Source organism: Mus musculus, chromosome X (genome assembly GCF_000001635.26).
Source record: "Mus musculus strain C57BL/6J chromosome X, GRCm38.p6 C57BL/6J".
In the NCBI taxonomy this organism is placed as follows: domain Eukaryota; kingdom Metazoa; phylum Chordata; class Mammalia; order Rodentia; family Muridae; genus Mus; species Mus musculus.
Genome location: NC_000086.7, coordinates 169,968,761 through 169,995,598, shown reverse-complemented (window position 1 = coordinate 169,995,598; position 26,838 = coordinate 169,968,761). Strand labels below are relative to the sequence as shown.

Genomic DNA, 26,838 nt, shown 5'->3' with positions numbered 1-26,838 from the left:
CATTTTCTAAGGCAGGGGATGACTGTAAGTGATTTTCTGAGGCAGGGGGATGGTTGTGAGTGATTTTCTGAGGCAGTGAGATGGCTGTGAGTGATTTTCTGAGGCAGGGGGATGGTAGAGAGTTTCTGTGTGAAGCAGGGGGATGACTGTGAGTGATTTTCTAAGGCAGGGGATGACTGTAAGTGATTTGTGCTGATTGAATGTGTGAGGCAGGGGCATGAAAATGAGGCAGGAGATGAAGCTGAGTGAATGTATGAAGCAGGGATTTAACTGTGAGTGAGTTTCTGAGGCAGGGGGATGACTGTTAGTGTGTTTCTGAGGTAGGGCTTTGATCCTGATTGACTGTGTGACACAGGAGATGGACCCTGAGAGGCTGTATGAGGCAGGGGGATAACAGTGAGTGATTTTCTGAAGCAGGGGTTTAACTGTGAGTGAGTTTCTAAGGCAGGAGGATGACTGTGAGTGATTTTCTGAGGCAGAGGAATGACTGTGAGTCATTTTCTAAGGCAGGGGGATGGCTGTGAGTGACTGTGTGAGTCGGGGGGATGATGCTGAGTGAGTGTGTGAGGCGGGGGAATGATGCTGAGTGATTTTCTGAGGCAGGGGGGTGACTGTAAGTGATTTTTTGAAGCAGGGAGATGACTGTGAGTGATTTTCTGAGGCAGGGGCATGACTGTGAGGGATTTTCTGAGGCAGGGGGATGACAGAGAGTGATTTTCTGAGGCAGGGGGATGACTGTGAGTGATTTTCTGAGGCAGGGGGATGACAGTGAGTGATTTTCTGACACAGGGAAATGAAGCTGAGTAACTGTGGGGCAGGGGGATGTGGCTGTGTGACTGTGGGATGCAGGGGAATGACTGTGTGTGATTTTCTGGGGCAGGGGGATGAATGTGAGTGTGTTTCTGAGGCAGGGGAATGACTTTGAGTGATTTTCTGAGGCAGGGGGATCCCTGTGAGTTATTTTCTGAGGCAGGAGCATGATGCTGAGTGAGTATGTAAGGCAGGGGAATGATGTTGAGTGATTTTCTGAGGCAGGGGGTTGACTGTAAGTGATTTTCTGACGCAGGGGCTGACTGTGAGTGAATTTCTGAGGCAGGGGGCTGACTGTGAGTGAATTTCTCAGGCAGGGGGATGACTGTGAGTGTGTTTCTGACGTAGGGGGATGACTGTGAGTGGCTGTGTGACACAGGAGATTGACCCTGAGAGGCTGTGTGAGGCAGGGGGATGAAGCTGAGTGACTGTCTGAGGCAGGGGGATGACGCTGAGTGAGTGTCTGAGGCAGGGGGATGAAGCTGAGTGACTGTCTGAGGCAGGGGGATGACGCTGAGTGACTGTCTGAGGCAGGGGGATGACTGTGAGTGGCCGCTGCGTGCCGCCACCGTCTCCGGGAGCCCCCGCGTGAGCGAGTCCGTCCCCCGGTGTCTGGAAGCGCGTCCTCCATGTCCGTCCCCCTCCCCGGCTCGTCCCGTCTCTGCCCCCCCTTCCGCACGGTTCTCTGAGCCTCGAGAGGAGGACGGGCGGCGGCCACGGAGACGTCTCCTCAGCACCCCGCGCTCCCCAGTCTCTCCCTCCGCCGCGCCTGGTCAGGTTGCGGGGGGCCAGGGGGTGACTGTAAGTGATTCTCTGAGGCAGGGGGATGACTGTGAGTGTGTTTCTGAGGCAGGGGGATGACTGTGAGTGTGTTTCTGAGGCAGGGGGATGACTGTGAGTGTGTTTCTGAGGCAGGGGGATGACTGTGAGTGTGTTTCTGAGGCAGGGGGATGACTGTGAGTGAGTTCCCGAGGCAGGGGGATGACTGTTAGTGTGTTTCTGACGTAGGGGTTTGATGCTGAGTGGCTGTGTGACACAGGAGATTGACCCTGAGAGGCTGTGTGAGGCAGGGGGATGACTGTGAGTGAATTTCTGAGACAGGGGGATGACAGTGAGTGATTTTCTGAGGCAGGGGGATGACTGTGAGTGACTGTGTGAGGCAGGTGGATGGCACTGATTGTGTGTGTGAGGCAAGGGGATGACTGTCAGTGAATTTCTGAGGCAGGGGGATGACTTTGAGTGACTGTGTGAGGCAGGGGGATGACTGTGAGTGATTTTCTGAGGCAGGGGAATGACAAGGAGTGATTTTCTGAGGCAGGGTGATCGCTGTGAGTGATTTTCTGAGGCAGGGGGTTGACTGTGAGTGAGTTTCTGAGGCAGGGCAGGGCATCGTGGTGCCCGGACATCATTAATCCCTGCACTCTGGAGTCAGAGGCAGGGGGATGACTGTGAGTGTGTTTCTGAGGTTGAGTGAGGGTGTGAGGCAGGGGCATGACGCTGTGTGAGGCAGGGGGTTGCCTGTAAGTTTCTGAGGCAGGGCAGGGCATCTTGGTACCCGGACGTCATTAATCCCAGCACTCGGGAGTCAGAGGCAGGGGGATGGCTGAGTTGGAGGCCAGCCTGGTCTACAGCCTGAGCTCCAGGACAGCCAGGGCTACACAGAGAAACCCTGTCTCGAAAAACCAAAAAACTTTCTGAGGCAGGGGGATGACTGTGAGTGTGTTTCTGAGGCAGGGGGATGACTGTGAGTGATTTTCTGACACAGGGGAATGGCAGTGAGTGATTTTCTGACACAGGGGGATGACTGTGAGTGTGTTTCTGAGGCAGGGGCATGACTGTGAGTGATTTTCTGAGGCAGGGTGATGACTGTGAGTGATTTTATGATGCTGGGGGATGAGTATGAGTGATTTTCTGAGGCAGGGGGCTGACTGTGAGTGATTTTCTGAGGCGGGGGGATCACTGTGAGTGAATTTCTGAGGCGGGGGGATCACTGTGAGTGAATTTCTGAGGCGGGGGGATCACTGTGGGTGAATGTCTGAGGCTCCCCTCCCCCCAGGCCGCTGGATGCCTGTGGGTGTCACAGCTGTGTGACTGTGTGAGGCAGGGGGATGACTGTGAGTGATTTTCTGAGGCAGGGGGATGCCTGTGTGTGATTTTCTGAGGCAGGGGCATGGTAGAGAGTTTCTGTGTGAAGCAGGGGGATGACTGTGAGTGATTTTCTAAGTCAGGGGGATGACTGTGAGTGATTTTCTGACGCAGGGGAATGACTGTGAGTGATTTTCTGACACAGGGAGATGAAGCTGAGTAACTGTGGGGCAGGGGGATGTTGATGTGTGACTGTGAGGCAGGGGGATGACTGTGAGTGATTTTCTGAGGCAGGGGGATGAATGTGAGTGATTTTCTGAGGCAGTGGAATGACTGTGAGTGAGTTTCTGAGGCGGGGGGATCACTGTGGGTGAATGTATAAGGCTGGGGCATGACTGCGAGTGAACGTCTGAGGCTCCCCTCCCCCCAGGCCGCTGGACGCCTCCATGACCCCCTGGCGGGAGCGGCTCTGTGTCTCCTCCCTGTCGCCATGGCAGGGATATGACCGCGATTAACTGTGAGGCAGGGGAATGAAGTGAAGTGACTGAGGCAGGGGGATGACTGTGATTGAATTTCTGAGGCAGGGGGATGACAGTGAGTGATTTTCTGAGGCAGGGGGATGACTGTGAGTGACTGTGTGAGGCAGGTGGATGGCACTGATTGTGTGTGTGAGGCCAGGCTATGACTATGATTGAATTTTTGAGGCAGGGGGATGACTTTGAGTGACTGTGTGAGGCAGGGGGATGACTGTGAGTGATTTTCTGAGGCAGGGGGGTGACTGTGGGTGATTTTCTGAGGCAGGGGGCTGACTGTGAGTGAATTTCTGAGGCGGGGGGATCACTGTGGGTGAATGTATGAGGCTGGGGGTTGACTGCGAGTGAATATCTGGGGCAGGGGGATGACCTGGATTGAATGTGTGAGGCAGGGGTAGGACGCTGAGTGACTGTGTGATGTAGGGCTATGACGCTGAGTGACTGTGAGGCAGGGGGATGATTCTAATTAATAGTATTAGGCAGGGGGTGATGCTGAGTGACTGTGTGAGGCAGGGGGATGACCGCGATTAACTGTGAGGCAGGGGAATGACGCTAAGTGACTGTCTGAGGCAGGGGGATGACTGTGAGTGGCTGCTGTGGGGGAGGGTCAGGTCCGCACACCCGCCGCAGCAGAGCCTGCTGGGAGCTCAGCCTCCGCACACACGGACGGACGGACAGACAGACAGACACACAGGCAGCCAGGCCTTCCAGGTCTGCGTGCCAGGGCTCAGAGCCCAGTGTCAATCACACTCGGGGCCCCGCCCACCCGGAATCCCCCAGGCAGCTGGGCCAACTGCCACCCTGTGGGAGTGGGGGAGAGGTCAGGCAGGGAGCTGGGCCGTCGCCATGGAGACGAGGGCCTGGGAGCCCCGCCCCGCCTGCCTGTCAGTCACCGAGGCTCCCTGGCTCCGCCCACCCGGAATCCCCCAGGCAGCCGGGCCAACTGCCACCCTGTGGGAGTGGGGGAGAGGTCAGGGGATGACGCTGAGTGACTGTGGGAGGCAGCGCATGACTGTGAGTGATTTTCTGAGGCAGGGAGATGACTGTGTCTGAGTCTCTGAGGCAGGGGGATGATGCTGATTGAATGTGTGAGGCAGGGGCCTGAAAATGAGGCAGGGGATTAAGCTGAGTGAATGTAGGATGCAGGGGTTTAAGTGTGAGTGCGTTTCTGAGGCAGGGGGATGACTGTGAGTGACTGTGGGAGGCAGCGCATGACTGTGATTGATTTTCTGAGGCAGGGAGATGACTGTGTCTGAGTCTCTGAGGCAGGGGGATGATGCTGATTGAATGTGTGAGGCAGGGGCCTGAAAATGAGGCAGGGGATGAAGCTGAGTGAATGTCGGAATGACAGCATAAGAAAAATATAAAAATATTTCCACGTCGCTGCTTCTCCTTTATTCTCCCCCCCCACCCCCCCCCCCCGCGCACACCACCGACATCGGACCCGGATGACAAAACGAATCCCCACCCTCCCGACCCCGACCCCTAACCCCAGCCCAACGATGTGATAAAAACAGAAACGATGGCTGACATGGGATGTTTGGCCCGGGGTTCACCCACACGCAAACAGCAGGCGAGTGACATAAAAAAATAATCATGTTGGGGAAAAACCCATGTGTTTGTTTTCCCTTGTGGTGGTGACATCCAACCTGGGCGGGTGACCCCCAAGCACCGGCCCGACCCAGGGGGGTCAGGCCACAGAAGAACAAGTGCAACGTGTGAAAAAACTGTGCCTACGGTTCACACATACGCAAACAGCGACGAGCAGTCAATGACAGTCTAAGAAAACTATAAAAAAGAATTTCCGTGTCGCCGGTCACGACCGCCGCATTCTCCTCTGTCACCACCGGGTGGCGACAGAGAGCACGCCGGGAAAAACCTCCGCTCCGGGAGTCCTCCCAGGGGTCGGAGTCTGCGAGGGGAAAGCGACGAGGAGGGGACAGACGCCCGAGATCGACTCCAGATGAGGCCAGATGTCTTCCGGGGTGGCAGAATCGAGAACGTGACGAGAAGCGCTGTTTTCCAAACGTTTCTCTTGCTGGCGTCGTCGTCGTCGAGACGTTCTCACAAATTTTCAGAGGAAAATGAAACATTTTCCACCGAGGTGTCCGTGTTTAAGATGTGAAGTCGTTTTAAGTCGCTATCAAAATATTCATCTGGGTATCAATGATACAGTCACAGCTGAAATGTCTCCACTCACATCGGAGTGAGGAAGCCCGCGGGCTTCCTTATTAGGCTCAAGACGGCTTCTGCTTTAGCCGTCTATCCGGTTCTTCTAAGCGGTCGTGCCCAGCCTGGCCTCAGTATGGAATAGAATTTTCTGAAGCAGGGGGATGACCCTGAGTGACCGTGTGAGACAGGGGGATGACTGTGAGTGATTTTCTGAGGCAGGGGGATGACCCTGAGTGACCGTGTGAGGCAGGGGGATGACTGTGAGTGATTTTCTGAGGCAGGGGGATGACTGTGAGTGATTTTCTGAGGCGGGGGGATGACTGTGAATGATTTTCTGAGGCAGGGGGATGACCCTGAGTGACCGTGTGAGGCAGGGGGATGACCCTGAGTGACCGTGTGAGACAGGGGGATGACTGTGAGTGATTTTCTGAGGCAGGGGGTGACTGTGAGTGATTTTATGATGCTGGGGGATGAGTATGAGTGATTTTCTGAGGCAGTGGGATGACTGTGAGTGATTTTCTGAGGCAGAAGGATGACTGTGAGTGATTTTCTGAAGCGGGGGTGATCACTGTGAATGATTTTCTGAGGCAGGGGGATGATTGTGAGTGATTTTCTGAGGCAGGGGGATGACCCTGAGTGACCGTGTGAGGCAGGGGGATGACTGTGAGTGATTTTCTGGACAGATTGGGGAAGATGTCACGACGCTCTGGAAGCCTGAGTTTCTCGACCCCATAAACAGCGGCCTCCACCTGTGTCCCTCCCCGGGGCCGCTGTGGGGCCGGGTCCCTCAAGGTCGCTGCTCCGTACAGTCCAGATGGTCCGGGATGGGCAGACCCGTGACGATGGTCAGACACTTGTTCCACACGGTGAAGGTGGGGCACACGGGCTGCGCGAGCGCCGCGTGGAAGGTGTGGAGGTGGACGGAGCTCAGAGCGTCGTAGAAGGCGATGGAGCCGTTGTCGTAGTCCAGCAGGACGCCGACGCGCCTGAGGTGAGGGGCCGGCGCGATGGGGGTCTCCTTGCCGTCGTGTCGCACCGCCCAGTGGTTGTGGCAGCGGCAGAGGGCCCAGGACGCCGCGTTCTTCCCGATCCACTCGTGTTTCGGCGCCGATCTGTACGCCAGGCCGATGGCGTACCTGCCGAGAAAAAAAAGAAAATCACATCGCCTGTCGGTGAGATTTGCTCGTGGTCCACAGGTGTTTTCTTTTTAAAGTGATCCTTTATTGGCGATCACACTCCCTTTAAGTCTTTACGTCTAAATATGTCTGTCTGTCCTTCCTAAACACATTAGAGGTGGACGGCGGCCGGTGTGTCGACCGACCTTCTGGTCTGCAGCTTAAGTGTCACCAGAGAATCTCGATTTTCCATTCCTTCACTGCCCCGTTTCTCTCCTGTGCATGCCCGTGCAGACGGGTGGACAGACAGACAGACAGAGGGACGGACAGATAGACAAAAGATGGACAGACAGATGGACAGAAGAGCAGACAGACTGATGGACAGAAACAGACAGAGAGAAGGGCAGACAGGTAGACGGATGGGCAGACAGACAGACAGAGGGACGGACAGATAGACAAAAGATGGACAGACAGATGGACAGAAGAGCAGACAGACTGATGGCCAGAAACAGACAGAGAGAAGGGCAGACAGGTAGACGGATGGACAGACAGACAGACAGAGGGACGGACAGATAGACAAAAGATGGACAGACAGATGGACAGAAGAGCAGACAGACCGATGGACAGAAACAGACAGAGAGAAGGGCAGACAGGTAGACGGATGGACAGACAGACAGACAGAGGGACGGACAGATAGACAAAAGATGGACAGACAGATGGACAGAAGAGCAGACAGACTGATGGACAGAAACAGACAGAGAGAAGGGCAGACAGGCAGACGGGCGGACAGACAGACAGACAGAGGGACGGACAGATAGACAAAAGATGGAGAGACAGATGGACAGAAGAGCAGACAGACTGATGGACAGAAACAGACAGAGAGAAGGGCAGACAGGCAGACGGGCGGACAGACAGACAGACAGACAGAGGGATGGACAGATAGACAAAAGATGGACAGACAGATGGACAGAAGAGCAGACAGACTGATGGACAGAAACAGACAGAGAGAAGGGCAGACAGGTAGACGGATGGACAGACAGAGGACAGGTGGACAGATGGACAGAAGACAGATGGACACACAGGGACAGACAGACGGATCCAGACGGAGACGGCCTACCATGTGCTTCCGCTGGTGACCACTTCCCAGTAGTGACGGCCGCTGTCGATGAACACGTTGCCAGCCACTCCGTAGCTCCCCTGACCAGCGAAGCGCTCCGGCGCGTGACTCTTCTTAGAGGACGACTCGTCGCGCTCGACAGTCAGGTTGTCGTGGGACACCTTCAGCTTGCGATGAGCCGATTTGGGATCCAGTCTAAACGGCTGACCTGAAGGCGAGTTCACCAGAGAGAGAGACACCAAGAGCACGGTTGACTGGAAAGATGACAGGGAGCGTAACCTCATTTACATTTAAGAGTCTGAAACAAGGGCTGAAGGGAGAGAGCTGCCTAAATGCCGACAGCAACGCCTAGGTTCTCTATATTTGGATTTATTAATACACATAATAAGCAGAGTTGACATATTCTGGGTTCACACATATGCAAAGAGTGGTGAGCCATCAACGATAATAAAAGAAAAACGAACGTGCGCGTAGATGCTTTGAAAAAGAATCAACGCTCACGGAAACCAAAAACAAGTGTCCTTTGAAAAAAAGGAAAATCGAACGGTCACGACCACCGCATTCTCCTCTGTCACCACCGGGTGGCGACAGAGAGCACGCCGGGAAAAAACTTCCACCAAAGGGGTCGGATCTGCCTGCTTCATCCCGGCCAGGGTGAGGGGGAGCCGGCCAGGCTGGCGGATCCGACCCGGCGAGGCGGTCGCGTTTTCCATCGGTCGGTCCCCGGGAGGTTGTACTCTGTGAGATACAGGAAGTGCCTCCATTTTGGACAGGAAGTCGGGCCCAGGCGCTCATGGGAGCTGTAGTGCGTCTAGGGCCCAGCGCCGATCTCCGGGGCCACCCGGTGGCGAGAAACGCGCAAGTGCACCCCCGGTTCTCTGCCTCGCGGGGACGGATCTGGGACCCGAAGGCCCCAATTGAGAACCTCGATGCGGCTGCTGGGAACCTCAGTGTTTCACATTGGTCCTTGATTCACTTGTGTGAGGCTGTCAGTGAGGCCCAGGACGGAAAACGTAAAAGAAAGGTGGGGAGCAGCCTCAGCCCCAAAGGCAAGCAGCCGTGAGATGGCAGCTCAGCCGAGTTCACAGCACTCACTGTTGGTCTTCAGCTTTCCGGGCTCACTGCTACTGAAGCAGGGGGATGACCCTGAGTGACCGTGTGAGGCAGGGGGATGACTGTGAGTGATTTTCTGAGGCAGGGGGATGACCCTGAGTGACCATGTGAGGCAGGGGGATGACTGTGAGTGATTTTCTGAGGCAGGGGGATGACCCTGAGTGACCATGTGAGACATGGGGATGACTGTGAGTGATTTTCTGAAGCAGGGGGATGACCCTGAGTGACCATGTGAGACAGGGGGATGACTGTGAGTGATTTTCTGAAGCAGGGGGATGACCCTGAGTGACCATGTGAGACAGGGGGATGAGTGTAAGTGATTTTCTGAGGCAGGGGGATGACTGTGAGTGATTTTCTGAGGCAGGGGGATGACCCTGAGTGACCATGTGAGACAGGGGGATGACTGTGAGTGATTTTCTGAGGCAGGGGGATGACCCTGAGTGACCATGTGAGACAGGGGGATGACTGTGAGTGATTTTCTGAGGCAGGGGGATGACTGTGAGTGATTTTCTGAGGCAGTGTAAGCTGGCAGCTCAGCCGAGTCCACAGCACTCACTGTTGGTCTTCAGCTTTCCGGGCTCGCTGCTACGGCTGCCCGCCTGGTTGATGGCCTTCACCGTGAAGATATACTTGGTGCCACTTTGCAGGCCGTGCACGGTGTAGTGGTTCTGCTTGATGTTGGGCACGATCATCCAGCTGTCCGCCGAGTTACACAGACCTGCGGAGCCGAGGAGACAGGTGCCGTCACAGGCCACGTCTGCAGAATGGCAGATTATTTGGACATTGAACATTGGAAAACGGAGAGCTTTCTGGCTTTTTATGCGGCTTGATCAATAAAATACTGCTCAGCGTGCTACCTCTATGGAGAGTTCACTTCGTATCATATACGTCCTCTTTGCGCGTTCCGCTTTTCTGCCACACTTTTCTCTATTCCGTACAAACAATCCTAATTAATATCTACAATTTTAACCTCTGATAATACATTTTACGTAAGAGTGGTTGAGTTTGGATATCTATGTTATGAGGTGATCAATGGATTCACAGTGTGTATGTGGTTACCGGCTTCTTTTTTAAAACTACATCCGGGCTGGTGAGATGGCTCAGTGGGTAAGAGCACCCGACTGCTCTTCCGAAGGTCCAGAGTTCAAATCCCAGCAACCACATGGTGGCTCACAACCATCTGTAACAAGATCTGACTCCCTCTTCTGGAGTGTCTGAAGACAGCTACAGTGTACTTACATATAATAATAAATAAATCTTTAAAAAAAAAAAAAAAAAACTACATCCATGTGGTTTTCCGGAGGTTGTTAATTTCATGGGTATTTAGTCAGCTGTTCTCATGACTGCGATACAAGTGAGCATTATCCATTCCTTGAACAGGAAAGAGAAGCCGATAAATATTGTCATCATGTTCAGTCCTCATCATCTCCTTTCTGTGTTGAGATCCCTTCACCCAGCTCATCTGAAAACAGTCGTCGAACGCGGAAGGGAATCAGCCGAGAGATACTCACTGACAACATTGGCTTGTCCGGTGAATATGGTGTACTGGAGCTCGTAGGAGACCACGCTGAACTCGTCCTCTGAGGTCCAGTGGACGGTGATGGTGTCGTAGGAAGCGGTGCAGAGCTCTTCTCTAATCGCGGGAGGGTTGGGAGCTGTGGACATCACACGCATGTCAGCGGAGCAGCAGATACCATTAGGACGACAATTTGGAGGTATTCGACTGTCGAAGCAGGTCTTCTTCCTAAACAGGTCTAGCACATTTACTAACAGGAGGTTTTGGTTCCAGAGCGCTTAGCCGTCTACTTAAAGAATGTTTTCTTGGTTTATCTGTTGTTGATTTTTCTGAGCGGTGTGACTAAAGCCAGCCAGCCGGCCGCTAAGACGTCATCTCGATTTATCATGAGAAGATATTTATGAGAGTAAGAGAACAATAGCTTCTTGTGTATGAAGAAAGATAGATCAGAGAAAAAGTAACCATGACAGACTTTCATAATGTCATTCTCATTTGGTAGGGGGTGGGGGGTGGAAATCTTACTAATCAAGGACTATAGGATCGACATTTTAGGTATTGTCGGACAGACTTCTGCTCTCGCACCTACTTAACCCTGCCATTAGAGCGGATGTAGATGATTTGTACTTAAAGAGTACGACCAGACTCTCATAAAATCTTATTTACAAAACAGCCACAGGGCCTGATTTGGCTTGAAACCCACTATGCCAATCTCTCGTCCACATGCCACCAGCTATTTTAAAAAATATCACGGTGATCTGCTAACAAATCAACAAGTCATTTAAATTCTTCCTTTATCTTTATTTTCTTGTCCCTGTTTCTACTTGGTCTGTGTTATTCAGGTTAGAATACAGCGTGGACATTCATCTTTATAGGACTATCAGATAGCATTTCAAAGACTGAAGCACGTGTATGGGTTTTAGAAGATAAGTGACTCAATGGTAAAGTGAATACACACTGTACTAGAGAGAACATAAAATTTTAGAAGATAATTGACTCAATGGTAAAGTGAATAGACACTGTACTAGAAAGAACATAAAAGAGAGTAAGATGATACCTGTTAGGTAATCCAGACATTCTAGCAGTTTCTTCTCCCGGGAAAAATCCAAGGCAAAAGTGTCAAACGTGTCATTGAGGTTGATTTCGGGAATTAGGACCTGGGAGGATGCAGTTGCCATGGAGACTCTGTAATTTAAACAAGACACTGTTTTAAGAAATGTCAAGGTGCCTTTTATCACCACTGTGAAGGAGTGAGAACCAAACCAAAGGAAAAGAAATATCAGGGTTTTAAAAAGTACCCCCTCTGAAAAGGCGTCACGTGCGAACGCAAACAACCTCACAGAGAAAGCAGAGGAATTGGGAGAGGTAACCCGGTGCCACCCCCCCCCCCTTCTTTAAAATATCCGAAAAAGTCCCCACGGAAGCAGAAGAATCTTCATATTTCGTGCTGCTGTGTATTTGACAGCCCGGCCCGGTCACATCGAACCCCGGCCAGAAGCGCACAGCTTCAGGCATCTCTTCACACATCTGTCTGGGAAACTGTCTGTTCCTTTCAGACTCGCCCCTGCCCCACTTCCAAGGGGAGTCTCCAGAATTTCAAACTGCATCAAAGGCAGAGTGAAGATGAAAAAAGAATGTCTCCAGATCTTGGATTAGTTTAATCAATTACTAGCCTCTCTCTAAAATAAACATGAAAAGGGGGGGAGGGGTTGTCTGGCTCTTTCTCGTTGTCCCGCTATTCGCCTTTTTTCCCCCTACCGTCTTCCCAACAGATGCCACGGAAAATATTCCTGAGCTTTCTCAGAAATTCCCCAGTCGGCACACAATCTCGTCCCTACGCTCAGATTTTCTGGTGAGTGCTCCCTTGTATAAAGCGTAAAGCAAGGTATGTGTGTCTGTCTCCTGTGTGCTCTTGAGTTCATTTGGAAAGTGACTGACAGCAGAACAATCTAGCGGGTGCTAAAATGCAAGTAATTCTGTTTACACAAAGAAAACCATGTCTTGAATAATGCTACTACTGAGCATAGAGAATGATCTAGACTTATCTTGATGTGTTTTATGGTTTTGTTGAGTTCCATAAACATTAGGACACTGGTTTTGTTTCGTTTCGTTTCGTTTCGTTCTTGTTCGTCTGGTGGAACTCGAAAGGCCTTAGCTATAATTGCAATCACGTATTTTCTTATAAAGATCACTGATGCCCAGTTGCATAAGATCTCCACACTAGCTGGCGATACTGAGGAAGATTTCAGGTGCCTGCTCTCACATTTCATGCGAAAAGCTGGGTACGATCAAGTTATCCTGAGCAGTATAGACACTCTTGTGTCTTTTAATAGCTCTTAAAACTTTGGATATTCACGAGGACCCTAGATCTTGGCTGGGAGTCTATCCATACAATAGAAATAGTACACAGCAACAAAAAAGGAATGGAGCAGAGGCACATGCCAAAATACGGACGAACCATGCCAAAATCACAATGCAAAAAGCCGGACAAAAGGTGTTGGGTCCTATGAGATATTCGGAATAGGTGGAGCATTTAAATTGTATCCTGTCACCAGTTAGTTTTACTTGATGAGAATCTCACAACAGTGATAAAGAATACCTGTGTAAAATAACCCCAATATGGTTTCTCCAGCTGTATCTCTGGCAGAAATTTAACGTTGTTACCTAGGGAACAACATAGATTGTTTAATCTGAAATGCCCTCATCGAATTGATAGCAGGAAGAAAGTCTCAGGCCATTTAAACTAGATAAATGAAGTATTCAAGTAGCAACGGGATTGTAGACAATGTAACATCACCTCCTGACTCGATCACCAGGAGTAATTGAAGAGCATCATTGTGATGCTTTTCCTTGACTAACTGTGACATTCAAATGAATTAAATTCACAGGACTTATCATAGCTAAGGCTGAAGGCTGTCATGGAAAGGGTTTTATCATGTCGAAGGAAAGCGTTCTTAGCTGGAGCAAACCAGCCAAAGCTTCCATTCTCTCTGGCACTCGACCTCTAACAGAAAACAAGTCAGTCGGAGAGCAAGGCCGACCAGTCAGTCCCACGCAGATATGAGCCACCATCAGCCTGACAGCTTCCCAGCTGTCCCTGCACCCACCTCTCAGTGATATTCTTTGCTGTCTGTAGAAAACGGGCGTGGTCATTTTCCTTCAGCGAGTGCTCCGCTTGCGAGATGAGCGATGCAGACCTCTCAAGGCACTGTTTACAGTTTGCAATCTGCTGAGCTAACTTGCGGAGCCTGATCACCTGGAACGAGAGAAGCACGGCGGGCGAGGTCACACGTTAAGGATCGATCGCTTGGGAGGTGGCTCAGGGCTGAACCCTTCAGAGGCGTGAGGTCTGTTCTGTCTAAGCAGAGAGAGGTTGAAATCCGGAAGGCAAATTTTTGGAACTCGAACTTTCAGTCTTTGGAGAAGCCTTAGTCACCTGTTTGATGAGGAGACACTAATTCGTGTCAGTGTGACACTAACTCACACTAGCATCGCTCATTACTTCTCTGTTGAAGGGGGGAAAGGTGTCCGCTGGCAAGTGACAAACGGTCACCGAATCTCTTCCTTCTGCCATCCTACCTAATGACTTCAGGACCTTAGAGAACCCTGGAACTCTCTCCATCTCAGGTTTTCAATATGCCTTTAAGAAAATAAAACATGTCTGTAGGTGTGAATTCGAGGCTTAAGTTAAAAACAGTGAAAAAAAAATCCTACAAAGTTCTTTGTAATCCACGTAATAAAGTTGTGACATGAAAGCATTAGGTATTCCTATTTTCCATACTGCCTAAAACCTGTGTATGAAATTAACAGAGAGGGAGCATTTTCCCATTGATTGATATTTTTCTTATTGAACTGATGAGAGAAAGCCAAAAAAAGCACAGCTGGGCCATTTCCTCTCACTGTAAACGTCATTTCCAGTCACTCTGTGCTCACTTGATGAGTTGACTATTTTGATAAGCATTTCCCATTTGGGATAAAACACACACTTGTTTCACAATCTCCATTCTAGTTCCCGATTCTGTCTTGCTTGAAAAAAAACCAAAAAAAAAAAACAAACCTTGACCGTATTGACTGTAATCGTCCACGACCTCTCTCTCCGGCAGGTCAAGAGAAGTCCAGGGGAAGCCGCTTGACCGCGGCTCTGGTGTCTGAAATGTGCCATAAGCTGAAGCCCTCCAGCCAGGAGCCAAGTTAGAATTAAAATTCCAAGTAATTGGAATCACCTCGTGCCTACCGGCCCCACCTACATGCAAGGGGACAGGTTTTGGCTGGTTTTCTGATAATTCCGGAATGGAAAATAGCCTTGGGTGAGAGGGTAGGGAGGATGCCTGGTTAATCTGTCTTACAGACAAGGCAGGCTCAAGCTCCCTCCAGAATTCCTGCTAACTTCAAGAGATTTTTGCTTTCTCCAAGTCATGACTATTATCCCAGGACAACTTTAATCTTGGAGAAAAAAAAAGGAAGGAAGGAAGGAAGGAAGGAAGGAAGGAAGGAAGGAAGGAAGGAGATGTCAGATCTGTAGAACCCTAGGGAATGTCCAATTCCAAATGTGTACTAAGCAAACGAAGGAAATGACAGCCGAATCGAGAGGTGCTGAGCCCAAGATTTCAGACAAGGCTGAAAAGAGTCCATGAAAATGACGAGTCAGAATGAAATGTCCAGACTTGGCAGCTAAGAATATGTGATCTTGGCAGCATGGTTAAAAACACATCGTTCATTCTAAAGGTAGGTCTTGTCCCTATCAGGAGAAGTGTGTACCCGAGTCGAACAAAATAACACCATTTCACACCAGATAGAACAGAGCCTCTGGCAACATTATCTAGAGAGTCGAGGCAGCCCTCTAGCCTAACTCAGGGTGTTAGAACACATCTATTAGGAACTGTCAGAGGAAGGGAGAATTCCAGAAGGATAAGTTAATAGTCTCAACCATAAACCAGATGAGTGGAATATTTAATTACATAACATCAAGAAGATTTAAATGGTACGGCCAAGTTGAAGGCAGATGATAAAATTCTCACCAAACGAGATGAGGTCAGACTACTCTTCTGGCTTCATTTCATGTCACTCTCTTAGCCTTTGAATAGGCACAGCAGAGACCACACGTCTCAAAGATGACGGCTCTTCAATGTCATATTTTTCAGGTTTTTCCTCTGAGGCTATTTGGAGATTAACGGTGATGTTTAAGGACAAGAAGAATAACCGAAACAGGAGATATTGATGTAAAAGAAATTGAGAGCATACTGTGAAACTGCCACGATCTTCTCGAGTGGACTTCCATGTAGAGCGTACTTTTCATTACAGGTCAGTTGACAGTTGCCTCGGAGATTCACAAACACTGTGTGCGATAGAATCAGCTGGGGATCTTTCCCAGGAAAACTCTAGATGTCTGGGCACATCCTCTGGCATTCTAGTTAAGGAGCTGCCATTGGCAGAGCCACAGTAATTTGCATTTGAACGAGCAACGCACGTTTTTAAGTCTCCGGGTGATGAATGACTAGTATGGTCGGGACCAGCATTTCAAATATCAATCTCGCTTTAATCTTTAAGTCCATGGACATCTGTCATGCTTGAATGTCACTCAGACCCTTTTGTCCCTTCTTACCTCGATGGAACTCCCCAGGCAGAGGCCAAAACTCAGTCCCCACGGAAGCAGAAGAATATTCATATCTCGTGAAGCACATCAATGATAATAAAAGATAATAAAAGATAATAAGAGAAAAACGAACGTGCACGTAGATGCTTTGAAAAGGAATCAACGCTCACGGAAACCAAAAACAAGTGTCCTTTGAAAAAAGGAAAATCGAACGGTCACGACCGCCGCATTCTCCTCTGTCACCACCGGGTGGCGACAGAGAGCACGCCGGGAAAAAACTTCCTCCAAGGGGTCGGATTGCCCAATTTCTTCTGTAGCTGTTTTCTGTCACATAATTGTCTACGAGTTTACCTCCAAAACTTATTGATTGCATTCCCGTCTGTGTATTTCTTCTTTGAGTCCTTTTTTGTCTGTGATTTCTTTATCTCTAAACTGTTTCTTTTCAGGTCTGTGTCCTCTTCTGCAAAACGAATCTTACCGGAAATTAGATAATGCTGCTGATTTTGCTGGCTGTGCTTTTAGAAACTCAAGATTTCTTGGCTTGCTTCGGAAATGAGCTCAGCACCTCAGTTTTAAAGAAAAGAATCTGAAAATAGCTTCTTGTTCTCCTTGGTGTGCTCCAATGGTTTTACTTCTGCTTTCCCCTAACCCGGCTCCTGGGCTCAGCGCTCTGCAATCCAATCTCACTGTGGACTCCTGTCTCATCTCTGTGCCTCTGAGGCACCTGTCTGGTGTGATAATAGAATGAGTGGAGTACGGGTCCTCTTAACGACTGACTTGTTCCAGAACCTCAGAACTGAAGTTTGCCAAAAGCTATGATGCCAGGCAGACATCGGCAATACTCTTTTCCCGTCCCTCGTAATGAATAAGAAGCCTTCTGCAGTCTGTGGCGCTGAGGCACAGGCCTGGTTTCTGCCTTCCATCCGATCCAAAGCAATTCCAGATTCTTCCAGGATGTTTTTTAGGCACAGGCATCGGAACTGCAGGCATGCCCGTATCTCTTCAACCATGCCTGTGCTTCCAGCCACAGTTGTGGCATTGCACTTTCATGCCATTCCTGCTTCACCGAAATGCTGCTCTCATTTCACTCTTCACCGTTGGAGTCCATGTCTATTAATGGTGTATGTCTGCAGCGGAGTGAGTGCTACAAAAGATGGACTCTACCTATAATCATGGCCCAAACTGGAATACCTTTTATTACTATCCTCTAGCTCCTGAAAGGAAACCCCAGGCCGTGAAATTCAAGCTGCAGCTGAGTAAGGGTAAGTAAGTACGGTTGCTGCAGAGGTATGAAAAAGTGCCACTGCAATCTGAAGATGGACTCTTAGCGAAGTCCACATCGGCACCTTGGGAATCTTTCAGTATGCTACCTTCCATACCAAAGGAACTTTGTAGATGTCTAGGTTAAGAATCTTAAGGGGTTGGGGTGGTCCAGGATCGTCTGGGTAATCTCTACATAATTCCTAAGGTCTTTATGACAGAGAGACAGGACGGTTCATGTCAGTGAAGTAGATAGCAGGATGAAGACAGAAGGCAGAGTGCTAATGACTTAGTTGTGAGCCAAGGACCATGGATGACCTCCAGAAACTTGACAAGACAAGCATAGCTTACTAACATTGCCTTTAACCTATGTAGCCTTTAGTACAGTGAGACTGCTCTCAGACATCAGAACAGTAAGATAATCAATAAGAAGGTTCTAAGCTACAAAGTTTTGGTAATGTGTAATAGTACGATAGAAACCATCATAAGAAGAATACGTAACCAATTAAACAGGAGAACAGAGGCTTTTTAAAAAAATTTTTTGAGCTACATTGCATAGATTAACAAATATACCAAATGTAAATTTCTTACACTTCCAGATTACTAGACCGTTAAATTCGAGAATTTATCACCACAAAAATAAGTGTTTGAGGTGATGAATATGTTACTTAGCTTGATTTAATTATTATACATTCTATTCATGAACCACAGAATCATGTCGTATCCACCAACATGTACACGTATAACTTGTCAATTTAACATTAAAACGATAAATTTTCTAAAGAAATTTATGTGGGCATGTAGAGTATTGATCCTGGCATGCAACCACTTGACAATAGCAGATTATCTTCTTGGAACATAATAGCAACTAACCATGGCAGAAAAACAGGCATCTGAGAAACTAGGAGACGAAAGGAATGAGAGATGAGTCCACATGATGAAAGAAGATGCACTATGCGGAAGTATATTCTCAGTAGATTCTAGGTGGACACTTACTGCCAGAGGCATTGAGCAAACATGGTGCCATGCTATTGGGAATTTTAAGAAATATGAATAATTCTCTTTCGGTTCTTCACTACTCTTTGTCGAGTATTTTACTACAGCAACACAAAATGGACCAAGGCAGGTAGTTAAGAAGGGATTATGACGAATGCAGAGAGTACGATTTGTTTTTAACTTTCAAAGCTGTAGATGTTGGAGAGAAAGTATATATTCTTCAGGTGAGAAATACAGAACCTTTTTATCAAGGAAACCATACCTTGCCTTCTTTAATCTTTGTTCCAATAATTTGTCTTCGTTGCTGAATGATTTCAATGAGAAGATCACATTCTTCTGTCAGTTTGGCTTCTTGACGGGATGCATTGACCTACAGGATGAATAAAATGGCATTCATCTGAATTTGATCTTAGCCATTCTGAGTGGCTGTGAGGTGGAATCTCAGGGTTGTTCTGATTTGCATTTCCCTGATGATTAAGGATGTTGAACATTTTTTTTCAGGTGCTTCTCTGCCATTCGGTATTCCTCAGGTGATAGCCCAAAAACTTAGAATACCCAAGATACAAGATACAATTTGCAAAACACATGAAACTCAAGAAGAACGAAGACCAAAGTGTGGACACTTTGCCCCTTCTCAGAACTGGGAACAAAACACCCATGGAAGGAGTTACAGAGACGGAGTTTGGAGCTGAGATGAAAGGTGGACCATCTAGAGACTGCCTTATCCAGGGATCCATCCCATAATCAGCTTCCAAACGCTGACACCATTGCATACACTAGCAAGATTTTATCGAAAGGACCCAGATATAGCTGACGAAATCCAGGCCCATCCATGTTCCTGAAAATGTGAAGACTCCATTCTTTTTATGGCAGAATACAATTCCCATATGTGGATATACCATATTCTTAAAATCCACTCTTCTGTCAAGGGAACTTTAGGTTGATTCTATATCTTAGCTATTGTAAATAGTATAGCAATAAATATGGCTGAGCAAGTATCTCTATGTTAGGATATGGAGTCCTTTGGGTACATGACCAGGATTTGTATAACTAGTTGTGTGTGTGTGTGTATTTGTATAACTAGTTGTGTGTGTGTGTGTGTGTGTGTACCCTTCAAACTGAGCTTCATTGTGAATACACTACTTTGCATTGCCACCAGCAGTGTATAAAGGTTCCTTTCACTTCTGTATTCACACCAGCATCTGTTGTTGTATCTAATAGGACTTTAGAAACATTCTTTTTTTTTTTTTTTTTTTCCTCATTGGACCATGTCTGGCTGAAGTGAGTTAGCCACCTACAGGCTTTCAAAGCAGAACTTCCCGATTCATCCTGCCAAAAGGATATACTCATTCGAGAGATGGCTTCCTGTTGGTACACAGAAGGAACACTGAAGTAAGCCTGGGACAGGATAAAGCCAATGTGTCAGAGACAGGAAATCTTACTTCTGAGTATTCAGGGAGAAAGGAGCATTGCTCAATGCACTAGGAATTCTACAAAAATGGTTACCCCCCCCCTGAGATTACACAGCCTAGGAACCATGCTGGCCCTCAATCAGTGCAATTTTGAAACTGCACCGCTGCACCACTAAACAATTACACTTTCCTTTTAAGGCTGTTAACCTTTCTGTCTGGTAGTTTTAAACACAGTTATCTACACTGTATATTTGCCTAAGAGCAGTCTTTATGGCAAAATCAAAAGCTGGGTCATTCCATACTCATTTAAATTAAGGGAACCCAGAGAAAGGAGGCGACATTCACATATGATGTCCTGTAAGTGTGGTTATTTGGACTCCAGAGCACTTGTCTCTGTATATCTGTAACTTTGATTCTGCATCTGATTATAAAGTGGATAGTTTTATTTAAAAAGCATGGTCCGGCTCTCCCATTTAACTCGAAAAAGAGACACACTAAAGGAGTTAATTCCAAAGTGGATAAATTGATATTTTGGCCAGTAAGATGAGGGCATGAGGGGAAAGCTGCACTCACGTCAGCTCTGTGCCCCACTGTGCTCTGCCGACCAGGTGCAAAGAGAAATATGAGGATCTGAGGGTGCTTTGGTTTTTATTGCCAAAGGCAGCCGTGATGAACATTCCAGACCCTGGGGCAGAAGTTAGACAGAGCTGCCAGAAGGAACAATGAAAGGGATCCTAATAGTTTAGTTTGTACATAAAACCGAGCCAAGGAGAACTGAGTAAGCACAGACGGTATTACTGTAATACATCTGATATGTTTACATAGACGTTTTACTCTGCAACTCTCTCATAGTGTGGCAGTTCTTTTGCACCTGTGTTCTGGGAATTCTACAACTTGAACTGGAGAAAACAATTTCACTATAGTTTTGGCCATAGAAGGGTTTATGAATGCTGACAATGATCCAATTACGTTGTTAACCTTTTTGGGCTTTATGCATGAATGGGAGTTTGCTGGTATAGTTTAATACGACCCAGAGTCCAACTCCAAATAATACCGCACAGCAACCTGACAAGGTGTCAAATGGAGTGGGAATCTATCACTTCTCTTGAAGTAGCAATGAACTAAAAATCTCAATACAACTTTAGATACTACAGTTGCTCACTACAGGATCTAGCTCATCCAGATTATACACGTCCAAATGATGTAAGCAGCACGCATGTGTGTGTGTGTGTATGCTTATGTGTATGCTTCTCTGTGTGCATTTGTGGTGTGTGTGTGTGTGTGTGTGTGTGTGTGTGTATTTGAATGCTGGCCTCTATCCAATGCTCTGGTCTGGATGATGCAATTGCCATTGTCTCCAAAAAAAAAATAGAATGTTTTCCCATTTGGAAATGGCACAATTAATTGAAGCAGAAATGCTCATCTTTACTTGCAGTTTGGCATTATTTCAAAGTTTATAAATAATGATTTTTAGGCTTGATCAATGATTTAAAGTCTTCTGCACACCTATCCATTCATTTTAACAAAGAATTCTCTGCAGTGTTTTACATCATTCAAGATAATTTATCCCCATCAATCCTCTAGTAAAAAAACTATGATTAATTCATTCACAAAATATCTAGTGCTCCATATGCAAATGATGGGAGGTCACAGAAGGCCAGAAAAGGAAGAAACTTTCAAAACAGACCAAAAAGGGGGTGGGGGGACCAAAAAGAGAGCCACAGAGAATTGGAAAATCCAGTGAAGGTGGATTACAGGACAGAAAGATGGCTTGTCAGGTAAGGGAGCTTGCTTCTAGGCCCGAGGACTTGAATTCAGTCCTTGGAATATACACAGTGGAGGAGAGGGCCAATTGCCAAAATTGTTTTCTGATCTTCACATAAGGGATATAGTTAACATGTACATTCTCACACACATGTATAAACACACAGACACACACAGACACACACACGGTTAAATTTTTGAGGCGATTACAAACAATGAGGCTAGCACACTGACAATCTGCTGGATTTGACCTTGGGTAAGGATGAATAGTCAGATGGGCCTCTATCTTCCAGAAACAACAGTTGCAATTATTTACAAGTTTTTACTTGTTCCCCATTACTATCTCAATGTGGATTGATACTCAAATCACCAACAATTCCCCAATTGGTCTTTTATGTTATATTTGCTATAAAAACAAGAGTAATGGCTCTTGGTATTTTCTTAAGTAATAAAATCGGCTTTCTGATTTTTCTAAGAAAATTGGGAAGACAGTGTGATAATGAGAGCTGTATTCCATATTTGACTTACACAGAGTAAATTCTGAGACTAATTCTGTTTAAAATTTAAATAGAATATTTTTCCATTTATTGGTAGTCAGCATCTCACTATGTTACCCAGGCTCTCCTTGAACAATCCATCCTCTGCCAGGAAATCCCCAGTGCTGATTGTGTGTGTGTGTGTGTGTGTGTGTGTGATCACATCCATATCCTGACCACAAACCTCAATCACTTCTCATAAGCTTGTTTTATGCTCCAGATAACAGTAACTTCAAACTTGACCTGAGGGAGCTTTTACTGTAATACTCTCCTGGAGGAAACAAAGCAGAACAGATTAAAAACCTATTGTTTCTAAAACCCCAGACAGCAACTTAACACAAACAGTTTGTTGGGAGGCTCTCTGAAGTTGCTCTTTCAATGCCTCTCATTCCCAAGTCCCAAACTGCCTTGGACTTTACACTGTTTCTTTTCTAGTTTTAAAAAACCAGCACTTACACGATCACAAGGCCATTTCATTTGCTTGCCCTCTTTGGTTAAATAAGGTATTAAAACAATCAGGGAGCAGACCTTCAAGAGTTTCCATTTTTAAAAGAAAGCGGAAGTGAACCCCTGGGAGGAGGGGTGAACTTATGAGGATGTAACATTTCCTACTAAGGCCTGAGAAAGAATTCATTGATTGAATTTACAACAATGAGGAGTTACCTCTGTGCTGTGAGTTTTCTTAGCTCCCGCTAGCACGGGAATGTTATTTTCCTCACGAATTCTCAGACTCAGAATACATGGACAACTTCGGGAAGAGGAAAAGGAAGAAGTAGAGTCTAGGAACCTATGATGTGAAGCAGGAAATTCTTTTCAACTGTACTGACTGAAAAGAATAGCTTGCTGGTGCCCAACATATTCCAGCACATCTTTGGAAGTCCCTTAATAGTGTGGCATTTTCCCATGGATGGGTGATTATTTTGCAGGAAGACAAAATAAAAAAGGTAAAGGACAGGAAAGAACATGGCACCAAATGAAGTAAAAAGAAATAAAAGAAAGAGATGACTGCTCCTGGGTATGGTAGAGGAGAAAGGTTTTTATAGATACGTGGGGGAGCATAGCCAGAGGCAAGAACCTTAGAGAGAGAGTCTGGAGTGGACATGAACACACTGCCATGTGTCATGTGAGGAGAAAGGTGAAGGAGGGCAAGAGAGAGGTGAGAGAGAAGAACCACGTTCAGGAGTCAGGAGGCTCAAAGTTACAAAGAGAAAGGATAACCAAAGTGGTTGGATTATTTAGGGAGGAGCGGCCTGTGCCAGAGAGTTCAGAGTAAGGGTTGAGGAATGCCACCCAGGTGGGTCCTATAACAGGGAGGGACTGGTGGATACAGGGAACTTGGGGGCCAGGTCTGTTGTGATATGTTAGATAGGTATCTCAGCCATTTGTCCCAGGTTTCAAACATAGCACAGATTATTTTTCAAATAGCTACAAATATCAATTTCTGAAATGAGTTAGGTTTTAAGTGCGAAGCCAACAAAATCTATGTGCTTCTTGAAATGTTGTTGTACCTTCAAGAACCAATTTCCAACTCAGGTACCAAATGAAACGCTTCTCAACCCTCATCTCTCCAGAGCTGCTCCTTAGCTATCTTTCCCTCATGCATGCCTTTCATTTTTCCAGAAGACACACACACACACACACACACACACACACTCTCTCTCTCTCTCTCTCTCTCTCTCTCTCTCTTTCTTTCTTTCTTCTTTTTTTTTTGGTTGTTTTTTTCGGAACAGGGTTTCTCTGTATAGCCCTGGATGTCCTTTGTAGATCAGGCTGGCCTCGAACTCAGAAATCCACCTGCCTCTGCCTCCCAAGTGCTGGGATTAAAGGCGTGCGCCCCCACCGCCCGGCATCCTTTTTCTTTAATGCTTCCTGCTCCCTTTTTTATATACCAGGGCATGATATCCTCTTTGGTTCAAATAGCTTTTATGACTCTGATGGCTCCTTCCTCAGTCAATTATCACAAAATAACTTGGAATTCCTTTTTAAAAAGTATTCTTTGAGAATATTAATAATTAGGATAAATGTAATAGTAGATACTGTTCCTGCCATTTTTCTACTCATAAATAATTACCTAGTACTTACTTAGAATACACTTACTTCCACTCCAAAGGATTTACAAAGCAGCAGGTAAATAGATACTCTTAAATTTTGTTAAGAATTACTTCTAATGGTATGTACGACTGTTTTTAAAATGGCCACAATTAATTGAGTAATTTTTTTTTTAATGAGTATCTTAACTAGAACAATATCTGATCCCTGGAAATAAATAATCTGGTGGTAAGTTTCTTGAATTTATTTCCCATCTGAAAATTACTATACATGATAGGATATAATTTTACATCACATTACAATGAATAATATTTTGTAAATTCCAGTCATACTAAAATTGCATTAGGAACATGGCATTAGTTCTGAAAACATTACCAGCCATAATGCAAACCAGACACTAATGCTTTGAGAAGTAACTTGCTGAAATGGGATGAAATAATCACGCGATACATAAACCATTTATAGGATTTACCTTAAAGCACAGGTGATTTGTTTTTACTGAAGAGAAATAATTCTTTCTTATTATTCCAAACATCAAGTGCCATCGCATCATAAAAATAAAATATGGCACGTGAACATTCTATTTTTCATCCTTTTATTCATATTCGCTTTGCTATGAAATAACGAAAACATCATGCATCTTCACTATTATTTCCCATATTGTTTAATCAACAAGGTACAAACAAATGCAGTTTCAGTAGATGAGAAAGGTCAAGGTTCTGCAACTTGCAGTCGCCTTCACGTTGCATGCTGCGCCTGAGCAGCATAAAAGACAGAAGTATCATTTAGTGCCAAAAGGAAAGGGTCTGAGGCATGAACCCGAGAGCCAATCCTTTCAACTTCCATTCTCTAACTTTTCTTTCTCCATATACCATATTCATCAGCACTTAAGTGACCAACAGTTAAAACGGATGGTTTAGGCAAGGAAAAACACCTCTCTTGTTAGTCCTAAATACTGCAGAAATTTAGAGCTTGAAAAATTGGCCAACAGACTTACTTCTCAGTAACCAGTTTTAAATTTCCAATCATGAAGAGGGTAAAATCACAACCTTTATGAACACAAAATATTTTAAACCTTACACGAAATCTCCAATATTTACATAAAAGAGAAGCTTTTAAGCTGAGTGTATTTGAAAGCTTAGCTTTATTGTGCTGGGGAATGTACCATCATCAACACCATTGAATGACATAAAATAAGCTGATAGTCCCAAATCCTTTTTTATTAGATATTTTCTTCATTTACATTTCAAATGCTATCCCGAAAGTCCCCCCTACCTTCCCCCACCCCCCGCCCTGCTCCCCGAACCTCCCAAATACTGGAATTTTTAAAGACAGTACTTCTGAAATCTATAGGACAAGTTCAAGTCCTGGCTACTCATTAAATTCCATAAGCTTTCAGGCAAATCGTACCCCCTTTCCTCTCTGTGTGTCTTCATTTCTGTGGACTGGTTGAGATGTGTGCATGTGGAAGCCTAAGGACAACCTTGTTGTCATCTCTCAGACACCATCCCACCATCTACCTTTTTTTCTTTGGTGGTCAGGGTTTCTCATTGGCCTGGAACTTATCAAGTATGCTAGCCTAAACGGTCAGTGAGGGCCTACCTGCTCTCCTTGGCGCAGAGATTACAAGCATGAACCACCCTGACTTGTGATTTGTTTTAGAAACTTAGGTTCTAGGGATCAAACTTGGGTCCTCATGCTTGTAAGTCAAACCCTTTAATGCCTGGACAATTTCATTGGTCCCCACTTCTTTCTTCCTTCCTTAAGTTTCAAATGAGGAAAAAGGGGGAGAGATAGCTCAAATTAGGGATATATGAAGGAAAATATGGGAACCTAGTTAAAACAGAAGAAGCTTCCTAGAATGTATACATATATAAAGGCAATCTACATGGATTTGCCAAAAAGATTGGGGAGACAGAGTTTCAACTGGCCCTCTCTGCTCACCAAATTAAGCTTCAAGTACCAAAATTGGGTTATATCCAACTTAATTTTTGGCCAAAGGGGTCCCATGGGAATCCCCAAACATCCCAGGCTGCTCTCCACAAATTAACAACAAGGCTCCATTGCCGAAGGCAATACCTTCACAGTTCATTGAATATAGAGAAGGTTAGGTGGTGCCTACAGAGAGCCTTCACTCCTATGTTCTAGTATCTTTAATACAAGGAGACACTCTGCATACTACCAAAAAAAAATGTAAACCAACCCAACCGTAAACCCTTTGATGGTGTCCTGATTACAAGATATGGTAGGGCAGTGGTGGCACAAAGCTTGTGGGAGTAACCAATCAATATCTGATTTGATTTGAGGCCTGCTCTATGAAAGAGTATGCCTATCTAACAATACTTGTGTGACCAAGACCGGAGACTAGATAGTGCAAGGACCTAGGCCAAAACCAAATACTACTGCTCTAAAAAGAAAGTGTAGCGATATCACGATTCTGCTATACTCATAACTCAGTGCCTTGGTCAGCCATCATCAGAAAAGTTTCTTCCTGTAGCAGATGGGAAAGACTATAGAGACCTGCAGCCAGACATTGTACAGAGAGGGAGAATTCTTAGAACAAATATTCAACCCTAAATGAAATGTCTCTATCAAATACATCTTCTCGGGGCTCAGGGTATCCCCACAGGAGAGGAGGCAGAAAAAGTATTTGTAGCCAGAGGGCATGGAGAATACCAAGTAAAGGAGGTATCGTACATCAGTGGTTGTCCACCTTCCTAACACTGCAACCCTTTAATATAGCTCCTCGGGTTGTGCTGAGCCCTCAAAC

The 26,838-nt window shown here is 46.5% G+C and overlaps 1 protein-coding gene and 1 long non-coding RNA gene across 21 annotated transcripts in view; one reads left to right on the top strand and one right to left on the bottom strand.

The window, feature by feature from the left end:
* Positions 1 to 4,800: 4,800 nt before the first annotated feature.
* Mid1 (midline 1) overlaps positions 4,801 to 26,838 on the bottom strand; it is a 305,600-nt gene continuing 283,562 nt past the window's right edge. For 7 of the 20 annotated variants that reach the window (NM_001290512.1, XM_011247789.3, XM_030251244.1 and 4 more), the window contains 7 exons: positions 18,570 to 18,677; positions 13,566 to 13,714; positions 11,516 to 11,643; positions 10,457 to 10,600; positions 9,502 to 9,663; positions 7,833 to 8,040; positions 4,801 to 6,736 (listed from right to left, as the gene is read on the bottom strand). In NM_001290512.1, the coding sequence (NP_001277441.1) occupies positions 6,388 to 6,736; positions 7,833 to 8,040; positions 9,502 to 9,663; positions 10,457 to 10,600; positions 11,516 to 11,643; positions 13,566 to 13,714; positions 18,570 to 18,677 (1,248 nt within the window). In that variant the 3' untranslated portion in view covers positions 4,801 to 6,387. Of the gene's footprint in view, positions 6,737 to 7,832; positions 8,041 to 9,501; positions 9,751 to 10,426; positions 10,690 to 11,515; positions 11,644 to 13,565; positions 13,715 to 15,476; positions 15,603 to 16,060; positions 16,271 to 18,569; positions 18,678 to 26,838 lie in introns of those variants that run through there. The other 13 variants (NM_010797.3, XM_017318409.2, XM_017318408.2 and 10 more) reach the window with 8 other exon arrangements.
* Positions 16,682 to 20,556, top strand: G530011O06Rik (RIKEN cDNA G530011O06 gene). Its single transcript, NR_029457.1, has 2 exons — positions 16,682 to 17,313; positions 18,809 to 20,556. It is a non-coding gene; the product is annotated as an RIKEN cDNA G530011O06 gene (long non-coding RNA).